General features: G+C 41.7%; 1 protein-coding gene across 1 annotated transcript in view; it reads right to left on the bottom strand.

Annotated features, from left to right (window-relative positions):
- The window catches only part of LOC126408047 (spondin-1-like), a 139,500-nt gene that overhangs the window by 116,741 nt on the left and 1,054 nt on the right, over nt 1–21,705 (bottom strand). The window contains exon 2 of the mRNA XM_050073402.1: nt 20,739–20,845. Coding sequence (XP_049929359.1) covers nt 20,739–20,845 — 107 coding nt within the window. The remainder of the gene's footprint in view (nt 1–20,738; nt 20,846–21,705) is intronic.

Below are 21,705 nucleotides of genomic sequence, written 5' to 3'. Positions count from 1 at the left end.
TGCCCAACGTCTATCTGTGAACATGGTGCTAATGTGTTTGTATGCGCAACATGGCTTTTTTGATGCCAGTACGACTGAAACTGCTAGCTGCTGTATATTTTATAGGCCAGTGTTTAAAAACTTTATCAGGGGAGAAGTTATTCACTTTGCCTCCTCTTAAATGTGTCATAAGTGCATAAAGTGAGTAGTTTGTCATCTTCATCAGTGATCACAGAGCAAGAGAAGCAAAGTGTTTAATGAATTGAGATATGGCGGGAGCAAAGATGAGTGAACTGTGCGTGACCTGTGTTAATGGTATCGGTTTAGGGAGTGAGTCATTCATTTACCATTAATCTCAATTGTTAACGGATATCTATACTTAATATTAAGACAACCTCAGTAGCATTAACATGACCAAGTTTTAATTCTGCTTTGATGACATTAACAATTATTCCTTCTTCTCAACTGAATCACACAAGTGAAACCAGCTTGAGCCAAAAGTAAAGTTGTGTGAAAGAGGACAATTCTCAAAGTCCCAGAGTGAGGCTTTGGATAATAACAGTCTTGTGTATTCAAGACGTGTCTAGCCCAGTCCCTTCGGTACTTGGACCTTGTCAGACATTTTAAAGACTAAACACACACACAGACCGACACACACATGCACACATGGCCTATGACCTTGTAGCTAGTGTTCCCCAGCTGCCTCAGCTCAACAATAACAATGACCTAACACCCGTCCCAAACTCCTGATAGGACATTAAGAGGGAGACAAAAGTCACAGACAGCTCTCTTTCTTGCTTGCTTGCTTTCTTTCCCAAACTCTCCTTGCTTTTCCACAAGAGAGCAAACTGAAATAAAGACAAACTTGGAAAGACACATGCATATAGACCACACACACACACACACACACACACACATACACATTTATATTTCTGTATTGAGTTCCTCAAATCTTACACAGTTTGGTTTACTTGGTGCCACCAGACTGAAGCTCTGTCAGTCAAAAGCAGACACAAACAACTGGCTAAAGGGCATAAGAAGAGGGAGAGATCGAGTGTGGGGAGAGAAACATAAAAGAGATAAAAGAAGAAAAGGAGAAAAAGGGAAACATAAAGGAAAGCAAAACGTAAGCTTAAGAAAAAGACAGACAGAGTTTTGTGAGAGAGAGAGGAATGTGGAGATAGATTAGGGCTACAGAATAATAATTTGAAACAGAAACTGCACAAGGATAATACTTAAATAAAAAGCTGCTGTCTAGACATGAGAAAAGTATGGCTTGTTTGTTGTAATGAAGCTGCGGCTCAGATGTAGCATATGTACACACTTAACATCTAGAGCATTGACACAAGGGTGACAGAGTGCATAAATAGGACAACTGTTCATCATTGTGCTTGCTCAGTGTGGCCTTAAATCAGTCAAGTCTTCAAGACTAGAGGCATGACAATCCAGTCCCATGTAATGTTCCAAGTTAAGGCAGATACATAAAGTCCAAACTCAAGACAGGTATGTTACAATGCAAGACAGTCAAGTCCCAAGTCAACACAGTCAATCAAATTAAATCAAGTCCAAAACACTGCATTCCCAGAGCAAATGATAAAGTTTAAACTCAAGACAGCAAATCCCAATTCAAGACCGTCAAGGCCAAATTCAAGACAGGCAAGTCCCGCATTAAGCCCCAAGTTAGGACAGTTGAATCTCAAATCACATTCCAAGTCAACATAGTCAAATCTCAATTGATAGTTGAATCCCACAACAAGACAAGTCTCATTTGGTGGGCCAAGTCCTAAACTTTCCAGTTCATGGTCCTTTCAGTTTTTCTCTTTTTCATTCAAATACAGTGTCTTTCAAAATGGCAACCCAATGCAAGACAGACAAGTCCCAAATCAAGTCTGAAGCCAAGTGAGTCGAGCCAAAATTCATGACACGCAACTCAAGACAAGCATGTTTGACTCAAGGCACAATCAAATCACAGTCACTTGATCAAATCCCAAGTCAAGACACTCAAAGTTCCATGTCAAGCCAGGTAAGTGTCAAGTGAAGACAAGTCTCAAGTCCAGCTCCGAGTCAGGACAATCAAATCTTAACTCATTTCCCTAGTCAAGATTGTTAGCTTGAGAGCTATATCTTTGGATGCTCTGCCTTTACGTATGCCACTGGAAAAGGTTAACCAGTTCATCAGTGCCAATAGGACATTTTTATAAACTATCTCTATCATTGGAACTTGGCTCTGATACTGGCTGATGTCTTGCCTGTTCCACAGTCCAGCTAGTTGTGGCGAATGAGATGTGTGTAAGTGTGTGTGTGACTGGATTCAAGAGGTGTTAAACAGTCTTATTGCCTTGGTGACAAAGGATCTCCTGAAACACTCTTCCAGCCTTTACCAGTCACGCAAGGACGTACATCACCGACCGCAGCTGAAGAGGAACGGGTTGTGTAAGTCGAGCAAAAAGGAGCTTCATCAGTGAATACAGCTCCAGAGAAAACAGGACTCTTCTGCAGTGTGAGTGTGTGTTACTGTTTGGTTCAACATTTGTTGCATTGAGGCTCCATACACAAAGTTAGGTTGATGTCAGTGTGTACCTAATAATCTAAAGTTGACTTTGAGGGAAAATAATAGCCTGAAAAATAAAAATTGCCCTACTCAGAGTTTTTATTGTTAGTTTGATGTTCAGCACTAGATTGATTTATTAATTACTTTGGGATGGACATTCAGTTCCAACTTTATAAATGAATGTAGACATTTATTACTTTGAATTAGATGTTCAGTTCAACAGTTCTAATGAAATCAAAAATTGTTAAATCCGACAGGTAAAATATTTTTTCCACCAGGGGAGTGGGGGCTATCAGCTATGGAATTTTTCCTGCTCCAAACTATCATTATTAAACTGCCCTTTAAAAATCGGTTGACCTCTACTACTCATCCCATTAAGACTCTTTAACTTTGGGCTTAGGGGAAAGATCAAGTCTTTGAAATCATCAGGCTCAAGCCTAATGGCTGGAAGTCAGTCCGTGGTGTTGAAGTCAAAATTGCGTGGACACAGTTTTTTCTGTACATACAAAACATTGGCATTGCTGTCATGACTTTTATTTAAACAAAGAAAGAAGAATCTGTTTCAAGCCGTACTGCTCTATCACCGGCAACAGAGGATATGTGAGAGATGGAAGGACAGACAAAAAGAGAGACAGACAGACAAAGAGGGGAAGAGAGGCAGTGTGGGAAGACTGGCAAAGGAGCGTTTGTTTTCACTGCAGGGGCTGGCATGTCTGTGTGTGTCCACGGTTTGTCTATCTCAATCTCTCTCTCTCAATCTCTCGCTTTCTGTTGAGATGGTAAACACAGATGCTTCAGAGTGCCTGCACAAGCAAACGCAGAGCCCTGTTCAAACACACACACACACACACACACACACACACACCTCTCACACACACAAAGAGACTGAGAGCGGGAGACAGACAATGCAAACCCAGAACAGACACCCAGGATCCCTGGAGAAAACTGACAATAAGAGTGCTATTGGTGTGTGTCTGTGTGTCTGTGTGTGTGTGTGTGTTTGTTTGTTGGTCGGGGTGTGCGCACACACTGAAGGTTTGTAATTAAATGCAAAGCAGTTACAAAGAAGTGAATACAGTTAAAACCTCTGGGACCTGAGTGCAGAGACAAAACTTTTTGGAGGAAAACCACAGGCAGGCAGACACAGATTGAAATGTCATATCAACATTTGAAGATGAGCACATTTCAGTAAGTAACAAAGATCTCTTGCTCGATGAAGACCTCGAAGGCGCCGACATTTTGCCTTGAGCTTTCCATCAATCAAAGCCGTACTATTACTGCACAATACCGCTGAGAACTTGGGGCTATCACAAATATTGCATCATATTACAGTTTGTGTCAGAGCCACCCAACCAAGGCAGCAGTGTCGCATATCCAAACATCTACTCCGTAAAAAACTGTGTGTGTGTGTGTGTGTGTGTGTGTGTGTGTGTGTGTGTGTGTCTGTAGGTTTATTTCTTAGCAAATGGAGCCAATTCTGTGGCTTTTGGCGCTCAATTACACAAAACAACACTGAAGAAGCAACATAAAATTTAACATAAAATTGACCCCAAAGCTCTTTTTAATATGCACCCTTTTACAATTATATTTGCATTTTAGTGTAGAGGTCAATTTAAGAGAAATTTAAAATGTTTCTATGAGCTGTACTGCTGCCATGGCCATCAAACTAAGGAGTGTTTGTGTCTTGTTTGTGTGCACTCAGACTAGATGTGTAAAAGGACTGTCTCTATTCTACTTGTAGCAACAGCTCAAATGATTTCTCTCCTGCATTCCTTTAAGTCTGTTGTGTCCTTTTCTCATCTCTGTTTTTCTTGTGTGAAAGCTGTGACGTTATTGAGGCTTTGGTGTGAAAAGCTTTGACAAAAACAGACAAGTCTGTCACCTTGACTAAAAAGCACACTCAGTGAACAGACTAGATGACACACAAAGATATACAAATACAATTTGGTGGAGCGACAGACTTTCCGTGGCACTGGGCTCACACTTTACAAAACACTGAGCATTCAGCTTTTGACTTGAGCATTTTTTTCTTCCTGATCTGTCTCTGAACCTCATTAATCCCTAATGGCATGGAAATACCTTGACTCCTTTTACTTTTGCTGTCTGCAAAAAGACGTACATCTGAATTAATGAAAAAAAGGATTACTTCCAACTGGTATCATTGTTTCTTTCCCATAAAAGAAATGCCAAGCCATGCTTAACTGACAGCTGTTTTGAGTTTTAGAGCTAGAATATATCCAGGTTCAAGATGCATGTTTAGTGTGGCCTTGCATGAGCAGTTCTGCACACTGCTTTTGAGTTTTGTTCTGTCCCTTTCTCTCTTCCTGCCTTCTTCTGTAAGCGTGGAGCACCTGAAACTCAACGGTTTTTCCCAGCCCCAAGTTAATAAGTCTTTCACCCCTGGAAACTCTGAGATGATCTTTTTTAAACCTGGGCTGTCTATGCAGTTGGTGCTATAAGGCTGTGGCATTCACTTTTGCTTGAGAGGTAGAAAACCTACAACTTCCAGAATGCACCACACTGCAGCAGACCAATAGATGCTCCCACTGGTGGGTGACATAATGCGAGCCCATCAGTTTTGACACAGGACGAAATATGGCAGCTGCCTAGTAACAAATGATCTTCAATTAAAGTTAAGCCAAAATCTGTTTCTGAAAACATTTTTTTACAATACAGGAAACAGTCTGATGCCCATGTATTGTTCACATATTCTTGTATGACTGTCAAACAGTGTGCTAAAATCTGTTCCTGAAGTAGCAGAACCTTAGTTTATATTTGATCAGCACTGCTTCATTTTACTGTTTTAGTGTGAGAGTGCGAGAGAGAGTGGGCCGGTCTTTTTGTCTCCATGGTGGCGGGCATATGAAAATGCAGAATCTGTAGTTAGGGCAACAGCCGTAGAGCCAGCGAAAAGCCACCGGATTAGCCGAAATGCAACACGCGACAGATTTGAATTGGGAGATGAGCAGGGAGATCATTAAGATACAAAGCTCATTGAAAACAGAAGTTGGGATGTTTTACATGAGCAAATGCATAACCCCTGTCAATCACTAAGTGGTTCTCCTTGTTATAGACAATCACAATCTTCTGGCTCCCTGGTGTTAAAAAGACACCATGTGCCTAATCAAAAAGAAATAGTTTGAAGCTAAATCATTTCATTGAAATCTGCTCATTCTACAGAGTTGACTGACCATGTGGCATCATAACATGAAACAGCGGATTCTTGGTTAAAATAAGAAATGGCCAATGAGCACAGTCAACTAACAGTTAGCCAATCAAGGCCACCGACAAGACTACTGCAATTGTCAAGCTGTTGTCAAGCAATGCGCCAGAACCAATAAGGAGCAAAAAAAACAATGGCCAGGCTGTTCTAAACCGACATATCTTCTCTATATTGCCTGACGTTGTAGTTTGTTTTTATTTTGCTCCACACCTATCTTACAATCCTGGGCTACACATCAGTGTGGACTTAAAATGGCGTTAGATTCAAGCAGATACGTTGGTCTCTAGTGATTTGTTGAGGAAAATCAAATCCCTTTCCCCCTCGTAAATCGGTCAGAGTGGACGCAATATCAGACTGAAAATGGAAACCAAGTATAACGAGTTGACAATTCTGCCTGAATGTTAGTCAGTAACATAAATAAATGTTTTGTTTAATCAAAACAACAGAGAGCATGAATCAGAAGGTATCATGGGTTCATGTGAACAATTTTACCATAACCAAACAAGTAAACTTAGCCATTGTGTATGTGGGTGCATGTGTGTATTCTAGAGTGTCCTGGTGAGTGTGCCTACTTGTGTCTGTTCTCCAGCCTTGCCTACCCAGTTTGTTTGGCCTATTGTCACAGAGAAACAGCATGAATAAACTAGACAGGCTCCTGCTCAGACCAAGGCTGAGTCACAGAGCTGTTGAGACTACAGCAGTCATCCTCAATCGCTTTTGGCCTTCAAACACTTAAAACTAAGTGGTGACATTTTCTATAACACCAAACAGTGGGGCATTGTTTCCTTTTCTAAGTCACTGCTTGACCTATTCTCCCAGCGGTGCACATCATACTATAATTTCACATAATAAAGTTTAATTAGGCATTTATCTGAAAAAATGTGTGATGATTTTTGTATTCATGAAAAATCTCTGGATCTTTATCTCATAACCATATTAGACAATACATTGCCTTCAATGTGGTGCTTTTGTACATAATTACCCACAGATCTTTGCACTAGAATTCCCAAAGATCAATTTTCAATGAAAGAGCACGAGAAGTGATACATATGAGTGGCACAGGAGTAATATTTATGCCCAATACAGAGACCTAACATCAATGTCAGAGTTATGACGTTGAGTAACAGCCAGAAAAGTGATTTTGCCTAACATTATGATGTCATAGTGAAGTTGACCTTTTGGATATAAAATGTTAAATGTTAAAATGCATCATTTTATCCTATTAGAAATTGTGTGAAATGTTGTCATAATTAGCATAAGAATTCTTGAGGCCAAAAACATGATTTGTGAGGTCACAGTGACCCAGACCTTTGACCCCCGACCATTAAATTCTAATCAGTTCATCGCTAAATCCAAGTGGACGTTTGTGCCACGTTTGAAGAAATTCCCTCAAGGTGTTCTTGGGATGTAACGTTCTTGAGAATGAGCCAAATGCAAGGTCACCATGAACTTGACTTTTAACCACCAGAATTTAACAAGTACTAATAAGTATTTCATTCAGTCCACCATTGGTTTTGCATGACAAGAACAGCAGTCTTTCGGGAGGATGTCCTAAGTTTGTTTGACCCAGCCACTTTGCATCCTGCCTGACCTATGTGGACTTTCTCACTCTTTATACTACGGCAGTTGCTCCAAGCATAAAAAAAATTGACTTCTCATACTGCTGCTAATAGGTGCTTCGGTGCGTCATATCAACACCAAAGGCCACTGACCAAGTGTCAGTATTTGATGAGTTGGGAGAGAGACCAGGTTGGATTGTTGCTGTCACTACTTCAGCTGAAAAACTAGCCAGTTCAAAATAAATCTGTTTGTTGCTCTTGGAAATTTAAAGTCTCTTCCTGTGCAACAGACACTCAAGTGTTTAGAGCAGCTAATGTGAAAGCTTTGGCTATAATTTAAAAAGAAAACATTGCTTAAGATTATCTGTGGTACAGATTAATGACCATTTATTTTGATGAAAATCTTTTGGTTGACCGTAAGAATCAATTTTGCTCACATTTCGTACATCAGTCCCCCCCCAAAAATGATTTGTCACCTCCTTGTGTAAACTCATTTCCTCAGACACTTGATGAGCCACAACTGAATCTGCAGCGAATCACATACTGCAATAACTAAGAAATAGTGGCCTCACACTCCAGCCTACACTCATAGGCTTGATGCATTATGTATTTAATAAGCCATCATCAGTGCTGACAACATTATTTATGGAAACCTCAAGCATCTAAACCAACAAGCTTGTCAAGCATAATAAATAAGGATGTGTGTCTTCTGGAAGTTCCTTGAAGTAAACAAGCACATAGAGGTCCTTGTAAACTCATGTTAATCAGAAACACAGGGAGACTTGGGCTCCTGTATTGTATGTATCAATATCTGTAGAGTCAGAATAATTACTTTAGGATCACATTTGGGTCTGATTATGCTACGTATCAGGTCACCATCATTACAACTCTACACACATCCTACACGTTCTTTTCTTTAAAGCCTTCTAAGCTCTGCTTGGCTTATGTAATTGCCTCTATCTGAAACCTATGACTTAGCTGTGGCACTTTAAACTGATTGGGTTTGTTTATCCCCAGCTCAACTCAGAACCCTAGATAATCTGTGCAGGAAAAAAAAGAAGATAATATCTCATGTCTGCTCATCTCTCCCCTTATCCAAACAAGCTCTGTTTGTCTCCCTGAGCAATAACACGTTGCTGGCCTAGATAAATATGACCCACGTCCCACACCAACGCAAGGAGGGCTGGGAAAAACACACAGGCAGACCCACACGTATACCCACATGCCCATTCAGTGCATATATAAGCACAAAGGCACACATTTCTGAGCAGACAATGACTGCAGACTCAGTGGGAGTCGCGCACACAGTGATGCACACTCACAGACGTACTTTTAAAGGTCTGACACATTAAGACAGAAGTCCTTTAATGGTAGTAATGGGGACAAAGAGCAGATTATTGCTTAAGGAAAAAACAATGAGCAGCAACTCTCAGTTGTGGTGTTTTAGTGAAACAGCAGGCGGGCACATTCCAGGACAGCTGCCAGAAACAACCGAGTACCAGAGAGGGAGGAGAGAGAACAGCCGTATGGGGAACCACAACTGTGTTCATTTGGCTCCTTTTGCACAGCACAATAACAATCATGACATTGCAAAAGTAGCCGCATAATTAACTTGTGGAGAATAAACTGTCAGGAATATAAATTGTTGTATAAACTTCGTTTTACATAAGTATTATAATGTAAACCTCTCTGATAAAGAGAAGCTGAGTTTGATGGATTGAGGTCATTTAGATAAAAAGCCAGCCTCGCTGTCATGCTGCATCTTCTCTTATCGACCCCTTGATATAACTGGAACACAAAGCAGAGCGTACTTAATAAATGAAATCATTGTGAGACTAATTTCTAAGTTTTCAATGATACAGCGTAGTGTCCTTATAATGTGGCCTCATGCTGGACACATCTTGTTTCATGCAGTCAGCTTCTCAGAACCAAATATACACTTGAAACACTTGACAGTGATTTGATAGCAGCTTATCTCTAGAGGCCTTCATCATTTTCCACATGTGGATAAAAGCCTCAATTACAACTGTCAATTACAAAACAGAAAATATCTGATGGATGTGCCAATATGTATTAAAAGGTTTGCAAAGCCAGATTGTCAACTTTAATTTTCTTCAGACTGTTCCAGTTTCTTCTCACTGCCTACTCCCCGGTCTCAGCCTCACTGCAGACTCTGCTGGGACCTGGAGGTTGAGACTGTGAGGTATTTATTGTGCAGGGAGCCGAAATCAAACAGTGCAGAGTGAGCTGAGATGTTTGAGTTTAAACCAAAATCCAAGCAAGTAATGTCAGCCTTAAACCAGAAGACTTTTTAAGCGATTTCACTGTTGCAGAAAATTTTCAGATGTTGTAATGAAATCATCAGTTTTACCTCAGTTGATGCGCACTCATGTTATCTTGATCGTTTGTACTAAGATCATGGGCGGAATATGAAACATGGGCACAAACATGCAAAAGGCCCCTCCACCTCCACTAAGCAGGAGTAAGACACACAGACTTTATAGTTGTGTAGCGTTTTTCTCATTGTTTTGCATCTCTTTGTAGTCGTTACACATCTCTTTGTAGTTTTGTGTGTCTTTGTAGTTGCTTCTCGTCTCTTTGTAGTCACTTTGTGCATCTGTGTAGTCATTTTGGGTGTCTTTGTAGTTGCCTTGCATCTCTTCTAGAGCTCTGATTCTCTGCCTGAGCCCGATTTTTTTTAATGACACTGGCAATTCTCATGCATAAACAGCAGGACTTTTAAAAGACTGACTCCGGAGGAAAGAGAGAGAAAGATGGGGGGACTGCGACTGAGAGGGAAAGTGAAGGAACAACGGGGCAATATAGTGAAAAACCGAGGGAGACAGAGAGAGTGTGCGCAAGAGAGGAACAGAAAATGAGAGAAGGGGGGGGCTGCAAGGCGGCTTGGTTGACAGTGTTTGCTTCTGCCTCCCCAGCAGTGGAAGGGATGTGTAACATGCAGCAAAAAGCTGTGATCATCACTTCGCACCACATCCCCATTGACTGATGTGCGTACTAAATGCACTGTAGGGTGCAACCCGCTCTGATGAACCTATTGTGCACAAGACGACAGACTATTGAAGGAAGAGAAGAAGTGGTGCGTTAATAAATGTTTGAATATTAAAATATTGATATTTTTATTATAATATATAAAACATAATATTTTTTATTTTACGGTAGAGATTTGGGTTTTTAAACAGAGCTCGGGCCCAAAAGCATGCTGTGGGGTGGGCTCAGTTCAGGCTTTGGCAGACACTGTGTAGGTCAGGTCTGATTTTTTGGGCCCAATCACAGCTCTAGTCTCTTTGTATTCTGTCTCTTTGTGGTCATTTTTTTTCTTGTTGTGGTCATTTTGAATCTTCTTACTGTACGTTCACACCAAAAGCTGCCAGAGCTGCAAAATAGCTGAATTCGCTCTAGCAGCGCTGCTGGTAAAATATTTGTGGCAGCAAAAGCAGCTCAAGTCGCTCATGACGTGAAATTCTGAATGTTCGATTATGCTTCTCAATTTAAAGGAGCCGCAAAGCAGGTTACTGGCTGGAGCACAGAAATGTGACTTTGTGCATTTGCCTGAGTACAGAAACTTTCACGTTTGGACAATGAAAACACGATAAAAAATCTAAATAGGTCTGACATCAAACATTAAACACACACAGCCTGTCTTGCGTTCAGGTGTTGTCACGTAAATAATAAATTCCAGTACTTGAATACACCGTAGCACAACACAGCAGCATGTCAAGTGGGCCGAACCTGAACTGAATATGAGCAACATTTTTTGATTTGTTATCCCCCCCAAAGCTGTAAACCTAGGGGAAACACTGTCAGTGGTTTGGGTTTGAGTGCCTACAGTGCGATTAGTTAAACCGGTGGTAAGGAGGGCAAATGAACTGCATTCAAATAACAAGCGTTCCAGAACACAAAGAAATTGTTTAAATACGTGCGCTTGTCTACACCTGTGTATCGATTCAATATGGAAGACACTGCTGCTGTGTGGCACCTGCGTGGGTGTAGCATAGACTGTATAAAGTATGTAGCCTCTGTCGGGTCTGGGTTCACGATATCCTCCAGTGCCGTGAACAGCACGGGGAATATCATCGGCTGGTGCGGGAGCTGCGGCTGGATGGGGAGAGGTTCCAGCGCTACTTCAGGCTAAACATATCAGTTTGACAGCTTGCTGCTAGTTTTGAAGTAGGAACGAATGCATGGTAGGAACTAAAAGTTTCCGACTATGTTCTCTGGGTTCCACACAAGCGATGGACATCTACTTTTCGATTGGTTGCTGGTCATTTGCAGCTCAAACGCGTCATAGCAAATTTGCATCAAGTTAACCAGTCTTCAACTTTCATTTGCAGCTCAAAACGCCTCTGGTTGCCACTTTCCATTGAAAATGAATTAGACCTGACACCTTTGCAGCTCTGGCAGCTTTTGGTGTGAACGCACAGTTACAGTCACTGTCTGTCTCTTTGTGGTTGTTTTACCCTTTCTGACATCGTCCTGAGTCTCCGTATGTCTCTTTGCAGCTATGTTGGCTCTCTTCCAGATCAGTATGTGTCTCTTCTAGTGACATTTTACAGGTTAGGCCCAGGAGGACCGCTGACACTTTGGGCCCCTGGATCTGTGCCCAGTAGACCTGTTCAGTAATCCATCCATGGTGGTGATAAAACTTAGCTCAAGCTGTCTAAGACAGTCTTTTTCTCATCTTCATGTTATGACAAAATCAAACATGTTTAATATTATCGTAGGTTTTTAGTCTTGGCTCATGCGAACGCTGAAGTTTAATGACGTGAACATTGTAATCCAATAGGTGTGCTCTCTCCAGCACTAAACAAGAGGCTGCAAACCAGGTAGACAGTAAACATGGAGGGGACGCCTGAGTGCCAGACTGTGAACAAGTCTCAGTTTTCTTGGACTGTGGAAATGGAGGAAAAATGATCAACCCAAAAACCAGCACTTATTTTAGTGAGAAATCTTAATTTTTTTAAACAAATTCCCACAGTTTCCTTCCACTAAAACAGTGCAGCTGACCATCAGAGGCTGGTGGCACGTTGAGACGACAAAATGTAAAATGTAAATTATGGATGCAGATTATCTTTATGGATATATCAATGCTGAATTGAGAAGAATGCTGTTGGCATACAACACCTTTTATCTTGTGTTTCTACAGTTTTGTGGACACGTAAGGAATAGTTAATATGCCGTATTTTTGAAAGGGAGTTTGGCGCAGTATTTTCCACCAGTAGCAGGACAGGAGATAATCTCAAAAAGAATGTGGTTGTAGTCTTGCAAATAGTGACCCTGCAAGATACCCAGTCTTATAAAAATATTAAATGTATGTTACTTGAATCTATCATTGTCTTTAAATGTGAGTTCAGTCTTTTGAGTGTTTTTAAAGTCTTCTAGTGTATTTTAGGTATTAGCCACAATATGTGAGAACCCAAAGCGGTCGTCTCAAAATTGCCTTCATCTTGATTCAGACAAAACTAAAGTTTTACTGTAGGCTACAAAACAACACGATAATCCTGTGTTTTCACAATAAGCTGGGTTTTGAGAAGTGATAAGAAGAAACCACACTGAAAACACCAAACAAGTAAAATTAAAGTGATGAAGTCCAGACTTCTCAACTTTAACTATCCTGCTTGGGAAGCTCACACAAAACCACTCTTTTAAAACTTAAGGACACAATTATACAGACAGCACATAATTAATTTTAGTTGTTGGTGTTTTCTTCTTTTTTTTCATCCTGTGGCTGTTGTTTGTTTAATCATTTATAAAACATTGTGTAAACTTGCAAAGAATTTTCATTAAAATTTAATGATTGGAAAAGTTGGAGAGTAAACCCAGAGGCAAGAGGAGCACAGTGAATGAATGAATGAACAAATGAAACAATTAATAAGTGTTGACACACTCTCAAAAAGACATTCAGTTTCACTGTCAAAAAATGAAGCTCCCAGGGAAAGGATTGACAGGGAATGAATAAATGATCTCGAAAAGGACTCACTGAGCCAATAACTCTGCCAAGACGGCACAATCCTCTGCTTTTTATTTGTTTGTTTTTTTCAGTAAAAGAACCACCTTTTCTCTGATAACTTAATGTGTGCTCACCTTATTACGGATCCAGACATTCATGAGGTTTTTTACCATGTGACAAATTATCCACAGAGGTCTCCTCCTCTCCAAAACAGTAAAATCACTGAATAAAGCAGGTTCATGTTAAAAATCAGTGTTTCTCTGACACGGTTATGCATGTTGGAGTCAGGCGGTTAGCCCAGCACCTGCTAATGTGTGCTCACTTTTTTTCTCTGCTTTGATTTTGGTTGATTTCTTAACTTAAAATCCAGATGATTAGTAGGTTTTTATCCACAGAGGTCTCCCAAACAAACAGATCAGGCGATTTAAACCAAAGTAAAAAGTTGGTTTCTTATCGGTGCTGCTTCACACAAAGGGGTTTCTTACTACGGTGGCAGTAGTTACGCAAAAATGCAAAAATGCAAATGGCCCTATCTAGAGCCAGTGTTTCTTTGTTCATTCTTGGCTACTGTAGAAACATGGCGGTGCAACATGGCGATCTCCATAAACTAGGAACCGCTCCCTATGTAGATATAAATGGCTCATTCTAAAGTAATGAAAACACAAGGGTTCCTATTTTTAGGTCATTATAAACTAAAGAAAAAATACTTATTATATTATTTTCCATTTCTGTCAATATATCCCCCTCAATCCTACAAACTGGAACTTTAAAAAAATCTATAACAACTTGTGGATGCACTTATCATTTAGCCCTTGGCTGAAACAACTGAACCGAAAATATCTGTGTCACTTTCTGGATCCATTCATTGCTCTGTATCTAAAATTAGTAGAAGAAGAATACATATTTTATTGATCCCAGAGAGGGGAAACACCCCTTACCACAGTTTTTCATTGTTTGGGTCCCTTAGTTCCAATTAAGAGATACAACATTATTTTAGACAAAAGTGTGCTTGCAACCTTGTGGCAAATGTTTGTGACCCATTCCAGTTTAACATGATAACGCCCCTGTGTACAGCCAAGTCCATAAGGAAATGGTTTTTCCCAATTCGGTTTTGAATAACTGGCAGAACTTAATGGACCGACGACTGTGAGCCTGGTTTTATCTCCTCACTAATGCTCTCGTGGCAAATTCCTGCAGCCAGCTTCCAAAATCTTGTGGAAACCCTTCACAGGACAGTGGAGGCTGTTGCAGCAGCAGACGCCCCATGGTTTTAGTGTGGGTGTTATGTTGAGGTTACATTGACTTCACTCCATTGTCCACATACCAATGGGCCACTTACGGCACATTACACTCAGCTGCCAGTTTGTTAGGTAAACGTAACTAAAACTAGTACAGTCTAATACATCAGTCCTCATAATGTTCAGTTTTTAAAGGTGTAGATTTAACCTTATGACCATTGTGGATGTTGCAGTTTGTGGTGCTGTTGAATTGTATATCATTGTACTATGAGGTATTTTATTAATAATGACAAGAATGTCACTGTAAAAGTGTAAAACTTCAACAGCAGCATATCTTACTGTATAATGACGAAAACTCTGTGGGTGTGTGTGTGTGTCTGTTCCACGTTTTTCTCCTCACTGACTTGGTCAATCCATGTGAAATTTGGCACAGTGGTAGAGGGTCATGGGAGGATGCGAATGAAGCAATATTACATCAGTGGGCCAAAGGGGGGCGCTATAGCAACCAATTGAAATTGCAAATGTTGAATGGGCATATCTCATGCCCCATATGTTGTACAGACATGAAACTTTGCACAGAGATGCCTCTCCTCATGAGGAACAAATTTGCCCCAAGAACCCCCCAAGTTTGACCGATCTGCATGAAACTGGGTGAACATAATCTAGGGACCAATATCAAAAGTTCCCTCTTGGCAAAAGTTGGAAAACTTACTAAAACTGAGCTTCTATAAGGCAATGAATATTGCGGAGGGCGTGGCTCATCACATAAAGGTGTATAACATCTCAAGGGTTTCACCGATCACCACGCAACTTTGTAGGCATATGACCACACATAATCTGAGGGGACCCCTCCATTATTGACCCCATCAAACAAAATGGGGGCGCTACAGAGCTAATTTCTTATCTAGGCCTAACCGCCATATCGATTTTTACTAAACTTGGTAGATATGTAGAACAGGACGCCTCAAGGTGACTGGAGAAAATTAACTCTAATTGGCAACTGGGTGGCGCTATAACAACAGAAAAATGCTTAAAAATGGCTAAAATGCGACCGATCGCTGTGGCTCCCCCTGTGGCCGAATGGGGTTTTTTTCTTTCTAATTTTTGGTATGACTAAGTCATGGTATGGTATGCTGTACATAATCACGGAAACTGTCAGTGTATCATTCTGTCAGTCAGTCATTCTGTCTGTCCCACGTTTTTCTACTCACTCGTGGTCAGTCTATGTGAAACTGGCATTGAGGATTGGCATAGGTAGAAGGTGACAAAGCTACCAATGGGTATGGACTAGTTCCTACTGTTTATTGGTTTTGGTACTTTTTAAAAGGGTCCCTGTAGAATTTTCTTGTAAACAAATAAAACACATTGTGTGTATCCCCAGGGTCTAACAAAAGCTGATTTTGGCTTCAGGGATGGTGATATCTGGCTGTCTGTCTGTCAGTGTGTCAGTAAGTTCACTAATCTGGTTCAAACAGAAATATCAACAACTACAAAATCTACTGCAATGAAATATTGTAGAAGCATTCACAGTCCCCAGAGGGATGACTTTGGTGATCATCTGATTTCTCCTCGAGTGCCACAAAGAGGTAGACATTTTTGTTTTGTATTAACATCTATTAACGTTGTCACTGTGAGCATGATAGCAGACTGATGTTAGCATTTAGCTCAAAGTAGCACTATGTTCAAGAACAGCCTCACAGAGCCACAAGCATGGCTGCATATGGCCACAGGAGATGCAGCTGCCAACTGTCCATCAGAGAAATAATATGAAACAACAGGAATGTGTATGGCATCTTTGCATTTTGCATTTGTATGCAGGGACCAACTCCATAAATTGCTCCAAAGCACTACTAGTGGTCAAAAACTCCACAGGTTTCTTTTCCTTTCCCCATCACCTGACTACCACACCCACCTGCACACCTGCTTCCACTTCCCTCATCTGCTCTGCCTGGCTCCCCACACTCACCTCCTCATCTGCATCACCCAGTCACCCACCTGCTTCCCACTGCCTCAGATCCAGCTCTAGAAATACCAGCCCTGAAGCAAGTTCAGCATATCTATGATACCTCTTCTTTATCTGGCTGCACTGACTCTAACACTGGCCATGTTGATCACTGGTATGACAAAGCTGGATATAAACTAGCTCAGTCAACTCAGTAGGCAGTTTTCAAATTACAAAATATTAAAAGCAGCCAAGGCTTAAAATATGTGTAGCTATTATCATGACTTAAGTATAAAAATGTGTTATTCTGAGCTGCAGTGATGAACTGGGACTTCACAATTAAAGTGCAGCTAAAATCACCCTCATGTGTTCAGTGCTGTAAATCATCTCTCTGTTTGTCAGAAGCTCTATATTAAAACCAGAGTTTAAACCAAAAGCCTAAAACAATAAAATGATTATCCTGAGTTATAAAAATAATATCTCTCTTTACCTGTCACTCAGAATTTATTTCCAGTGATCTGACTGGTCAGTGGTCGGGGTGCTAACAATCCGATTGTCTGAAGTTAAGCTGCTCCAAAGCAGAATAGCTGTTCTGCATCAGTTACCATGGTGATTTATCCAAGTAAAAAGTGAACTAGGGGTGTCGGTAGGGTAGTGGATAGTGCCGGCGCCCCATATACAGAGGCGATGCCTCACTGCAGCGGTCGCAGGTTCGACTCCGGCTCGCAACATTTGCTGCATGTTGTCCCCCCCACTCTCTCACTCCCCCATTTCACTCTCTCCTATCAATTAAAAGGCAAAAGCCCAAAAAAAATCTTTAAAAAAAAAAAAAAGTGAACTAGCTCCGCTCAACTGAAAACCCAGCGTTAACCCTTAAGTTACCTTGCTAACCCCAAATCCTGCTTTAATCCATGTCTGTTTGGCCAAGTTCACATTACAGGGTTTAATATTCAATTCTGATTATTTCCCCAGAGCCGATCTTCCTGCCTCGACTGTTCACATTCATGGTTTAAGTGACCTCTTATTTGATATCAGTACATGCGTTTACATGGAGCCATGTATTCCTTTTGCATTCGGGTTGGAAGCCCTACCCGAATAGAAATGCTCCTTGTAAACACCTCAACCCGAATGAAAACAGCCAACCCGAAAGAAAATCTAATCGGGTGCACAGGGGTGGAATATTCCTTTTCAGAACCCGACTGGAAGAATTTTTCTGTCTTGCATACACCTCCTACCCGATTCCAGCCATTCCGTTCTTTCTGCACATGCTCGTTTCCTTGCCCTTCTGGCGCGATGACGTATAAAGCGCACATAGCAACGGGCTGAGATAGAGCAGTCAGACTCGTTGCACTCACCAGTTTCCATTGGCCACAGCAGGGTCTTCTATCTCCCTTCTCCTCCTCAACAGATGAAGCATTAGCAGAACAAGGTTGTTGCCGTACTGCTGCTTCAAGAATATAAAACAAGCCCGAAAAAGGCACTAAGAACGGCGTCGTCAAGCATCTTGTTATCCAGAGCGAGGACTGGCGTCGTCAAGCATCTTGTTATCCAGAGCGAGGACTACAGTGTTTTCTTCCGGTAAACTTAACATCCGCCCCGCCCCCTATCCAATCAGAAACCTTCCCTGCCCCAAACCTTGCACATACCCAAAAATCAGAAACCTTCCCTGCCCCAAACCTTGCACATACCCAAATAAAGGCGATTAAACTGATCTCCCGTGTAAACCCTCATTCGGAATGAATATTTCCCATGCCGTGTAAACCCTCATTCGGAATGAATATTTCCCATGTACACTACCTGGAAAGACTTTAATTCCGAATGATTTCATTCAGATTTATTTCATTCCGAATGAGAAGCCATCATGTAATCGCACCTAGTGTGAATGGATCTCTGCCCTGAAACACCTCATATGTAACCAACCCGTCACACACATGTGCGCTGGAACAACTACCAAAGTCTTCACATCTGCAAAACAGGCATTTGGGGTAAAAATGGACGACGTGGTCATGCAAGCTTCATTTCCCAAATGATTGCCATTGTAGGAAAGTTTGATGATGTCACTCTGCATAATAATTAGCCATGTGTTTCTGTTTGGGAGAGAGTGTAGCTGTTTTTGGAAAAATGGCCCTTCAGAGCAATGACTGTTGTTTTATAACAAGCTGTCATACAAATGGGCTTTTGGTCCACTAGCTCTACTAGAAGCTATTGCTAGTAGATCTGTGGAGAGAAAGTGGTTGTGGGAGGAGTCAGGAGTGGTGTGACCGCCATGTGGAGGGTTTTACAAAGGAACACTTTTTTCAAAACCTTAGGACGTCCAGCGCTACCGTCCAATAATTCTTTCGGTGCATCACCACAATGCTTTCACATAATGTAGGCAAACTGTCCCCATCAGAAAGCGTCTAGCACTCAGGCTCTGGCAACTGGGGGAGACTACCGCAGCAAAGCACAGCTACAGCAGCCTTGTGTAGTTTCAACTATATGTTAGGGCTGGGTTTTCGTTGAGTGTTGAGCTGAGTGTAAGCTTCGCACTGGGTAAAGCTGTGAGAGTCTGCTTAGTTGCACACACACACACACACACACACAGTGACAAGGCTCACTGTCAGCATCACACAGCTTTCATTAACGGGTGTAACAACAGAGTCGAGTCATTTGTTGGGACTGTTTCACAGCATGGTGCTGGATGTTAGCTGCTGTGTGGCTCGCGCTTTCCGGGCAGACGTTGAACTGGCCATTCAAAGATAGCAGCTCTGAAGATGGCTTTAAGAGAAAGTCTATTGATCTGCGCAGGAGACGGGACAGTCCGGGATCAGATCACCGGCGCAAAGAGGATCAAGTGCAGGTATCTTTGACTAGAGAAATTTAGATACTACTTGGTACCACGTTATTGCGGTCAATACCTTAAAGGTATGGAGTACCAATACCCAGCCCCACTATATGTTGAGTGATCTGCTTCTGGACAGTGAAGTATGACAAAGAAATACCATGGATGTATGGAAAAATGCAATTCCACTACACTGCGTTCATAGCAGTCACGTGACTAGTGATATGTACCAGATTTAGGACCACACATGAAAGTGGCCCAGATCTGATAAGAAAAAATTCACTACTCTGAAAAAATTAGATCTGTGTCATATGAAAGCACATTTGGTTGTGGTTTCCTGTTATCCATCTGCTTCCTGTTACCTGTCTGAATGTTACCTGCATGCTGGATCTACAGCCTGACTTGGACTCTTTATGCCTGTAAGCTTAAGCTTTTCAAAATAAATCACTGACTTCATCCTGCTGCCTCCTCATCCGTCTGCATTTGGATCCAACCACTGCCCCGCATAACCCATCGCTACAGCTGACTCATGGCACATGTCAAAAGCCTGTGCCAGATTCTGGATGATTAAATCAACATACCAGGAATTGATTACTGTAGTTTATTTCACTCCATCATCACTAGAAACTTTAACTGTTTACTGCAGAAGCACCAGCAAACACAGATGTTGACAACATGATGAAAAGGAAGGTCATGGTTCAGGACAAAGGTCTGGATGAATGGCTTACACTCACTGATCTGTCAGGAGAACAAGCATTCCTTCAAAATCTCAACTAACATGATTATTTGTCTCAAAGTCGGTGAGCTTGTGGAAACAAGAAGCAAAATCTTCTCGCTGTTGGCTACATTAAAGCAGTCTCCTGCTCTGTTTGGTAAGAGTCTGGTTAGGATCAGCGTGTGGAAACACAGCTACAGATGTGTGTTCCTGTTTACACTGAGCGGGAGGTAATTGAGGAAGTCTGGCTCTCTCCTCAGGAGCTCTCTGCTGCTCAGTGGGAGCCGTGTTACTACTGAACCAAACATCTCACATCTCTCTCCTGCTTTCTCTCGAACCTTCTCTGTTTATCTCTTTTCTCTGTCCTCACATGCCTCTGCCTCTCTATCTTCCTCCTCTGCCTTCTCCTTCCTTCTCTCCTTCTTCCGCTGGAGGAGATATTTGCTACTTAGCGGGAAAGATGCCATGTCTGCCTCACCCAAGAAGAGCCGCACCAAAGAGGCAACTAGATTCTCTTTTCTTCTCCACCACAGCGGGAGAGCTCAGTTTTCTAGCTTCATCCAGGGGAGCTGTGTTTGTGTCTGTCAGCGACACCTCCTTTAACCTCTATATCAGAAGACAGCGGGGAGCAACTAAATCGACTCCCATGTGCATGCAAATGAGTCCATCTTTTTTGCGAACTTTCCCAACTTAGAGCACATTCAGTATTCTCCCTTTCCTCTGTGCACCTGCTGATTCTTACCTGGAACTGGCCGGTGTAGTCGTCGTCCGTGGTGCCCTCTCTGCCCTCCTTCAGTGCGATGAGGGTGAAACCTCTGAAATAAGCAGGGCTGGTCGCCAGAAGGATTACTGTTAAGGAGAGAAAGTGTGTATTTACTCTACAGACACACCAGGGAGTAAAGCAGCACGTATAACACCATATGAGGGTCATGACACGGGGTCACTCTGGATGATACACAGGAAATACATGACAGCAGCATTTCTATGTGCATCAGTGTGATGTGAAAGAGTGAGGGCTGTAAATAGAGACTTAAAATAAAATAAAAGTTAGCCTATACAGGGAGTTCGGTGCAGGGAACAAGTCAGGAACAGGAGCGACATGATAAGATATGGGTGGATTTTTTTCCGGCTCGCCCTTGTGTCCTAACCTTGCATTTTCATACCAGCCTATTTATCTTAAAATTTGCTCCCAGGCCTGAGAGGTGTCAATATTTCCAATCTTATCCAGTTTTTAAAAAGTGAACTTGCTCACTATTTAAAAGCTGTGAAGACTTGGAGAATAACTTCTTTTTTCCCTTGGGTGGTGTCCTTCACAGGTCCCTGATAGCTGATTAGAATTTAGCCCTGGATTGCTAAATGTGGCATGGCCACAAAAAATTGCATGATGTGGAGTATGATGTCAGTGGGGACACTTTAATGCAAGGTGACCCTTGATTTTTGTTCTTGTATTTAAGGCCTGTCAAAACTGAAAATCTACCCCTCCTATCACTGGAGTTATTCAAATTTTTAATGAACAGAATTTGCAACAGAGAAAGTGAAACAATATTTAAAATGCTGATTGTTGAAAACTGCTTAGTGTTAACTTCTAAACTCACCAAGAATCTTTAGGGGTCAGTAGCTTAATTGGAGCCAGATCTGTGTTTCTGTCTCCGTGCTGTGTGTGTGTGTGTGTGTGTGTGTGTGTGTGTGTGTGTGTGTGTGTGTGTGTG

The sequence above is a fragment of the Epinephelus moara genome, chromosome 20, assembly GCF_006386435.1.
Source record: "Epinephelus moara isolate mb chromosome 20, YSFRI_EMoa_1.0, whole genome shotgun sequence".
NCBI classification, from domain to species: Eukaryota; Metazoa; Chordata; class Actinopteri; order Perciformes; family Serranidae; genus Epinephelus; species Epinephelus moara.
The sequence above is the reverse complement of the archived record's forward strand: the minus strand, read 5'-3'. Positions and strand labels throughout refer to the sequence as shown.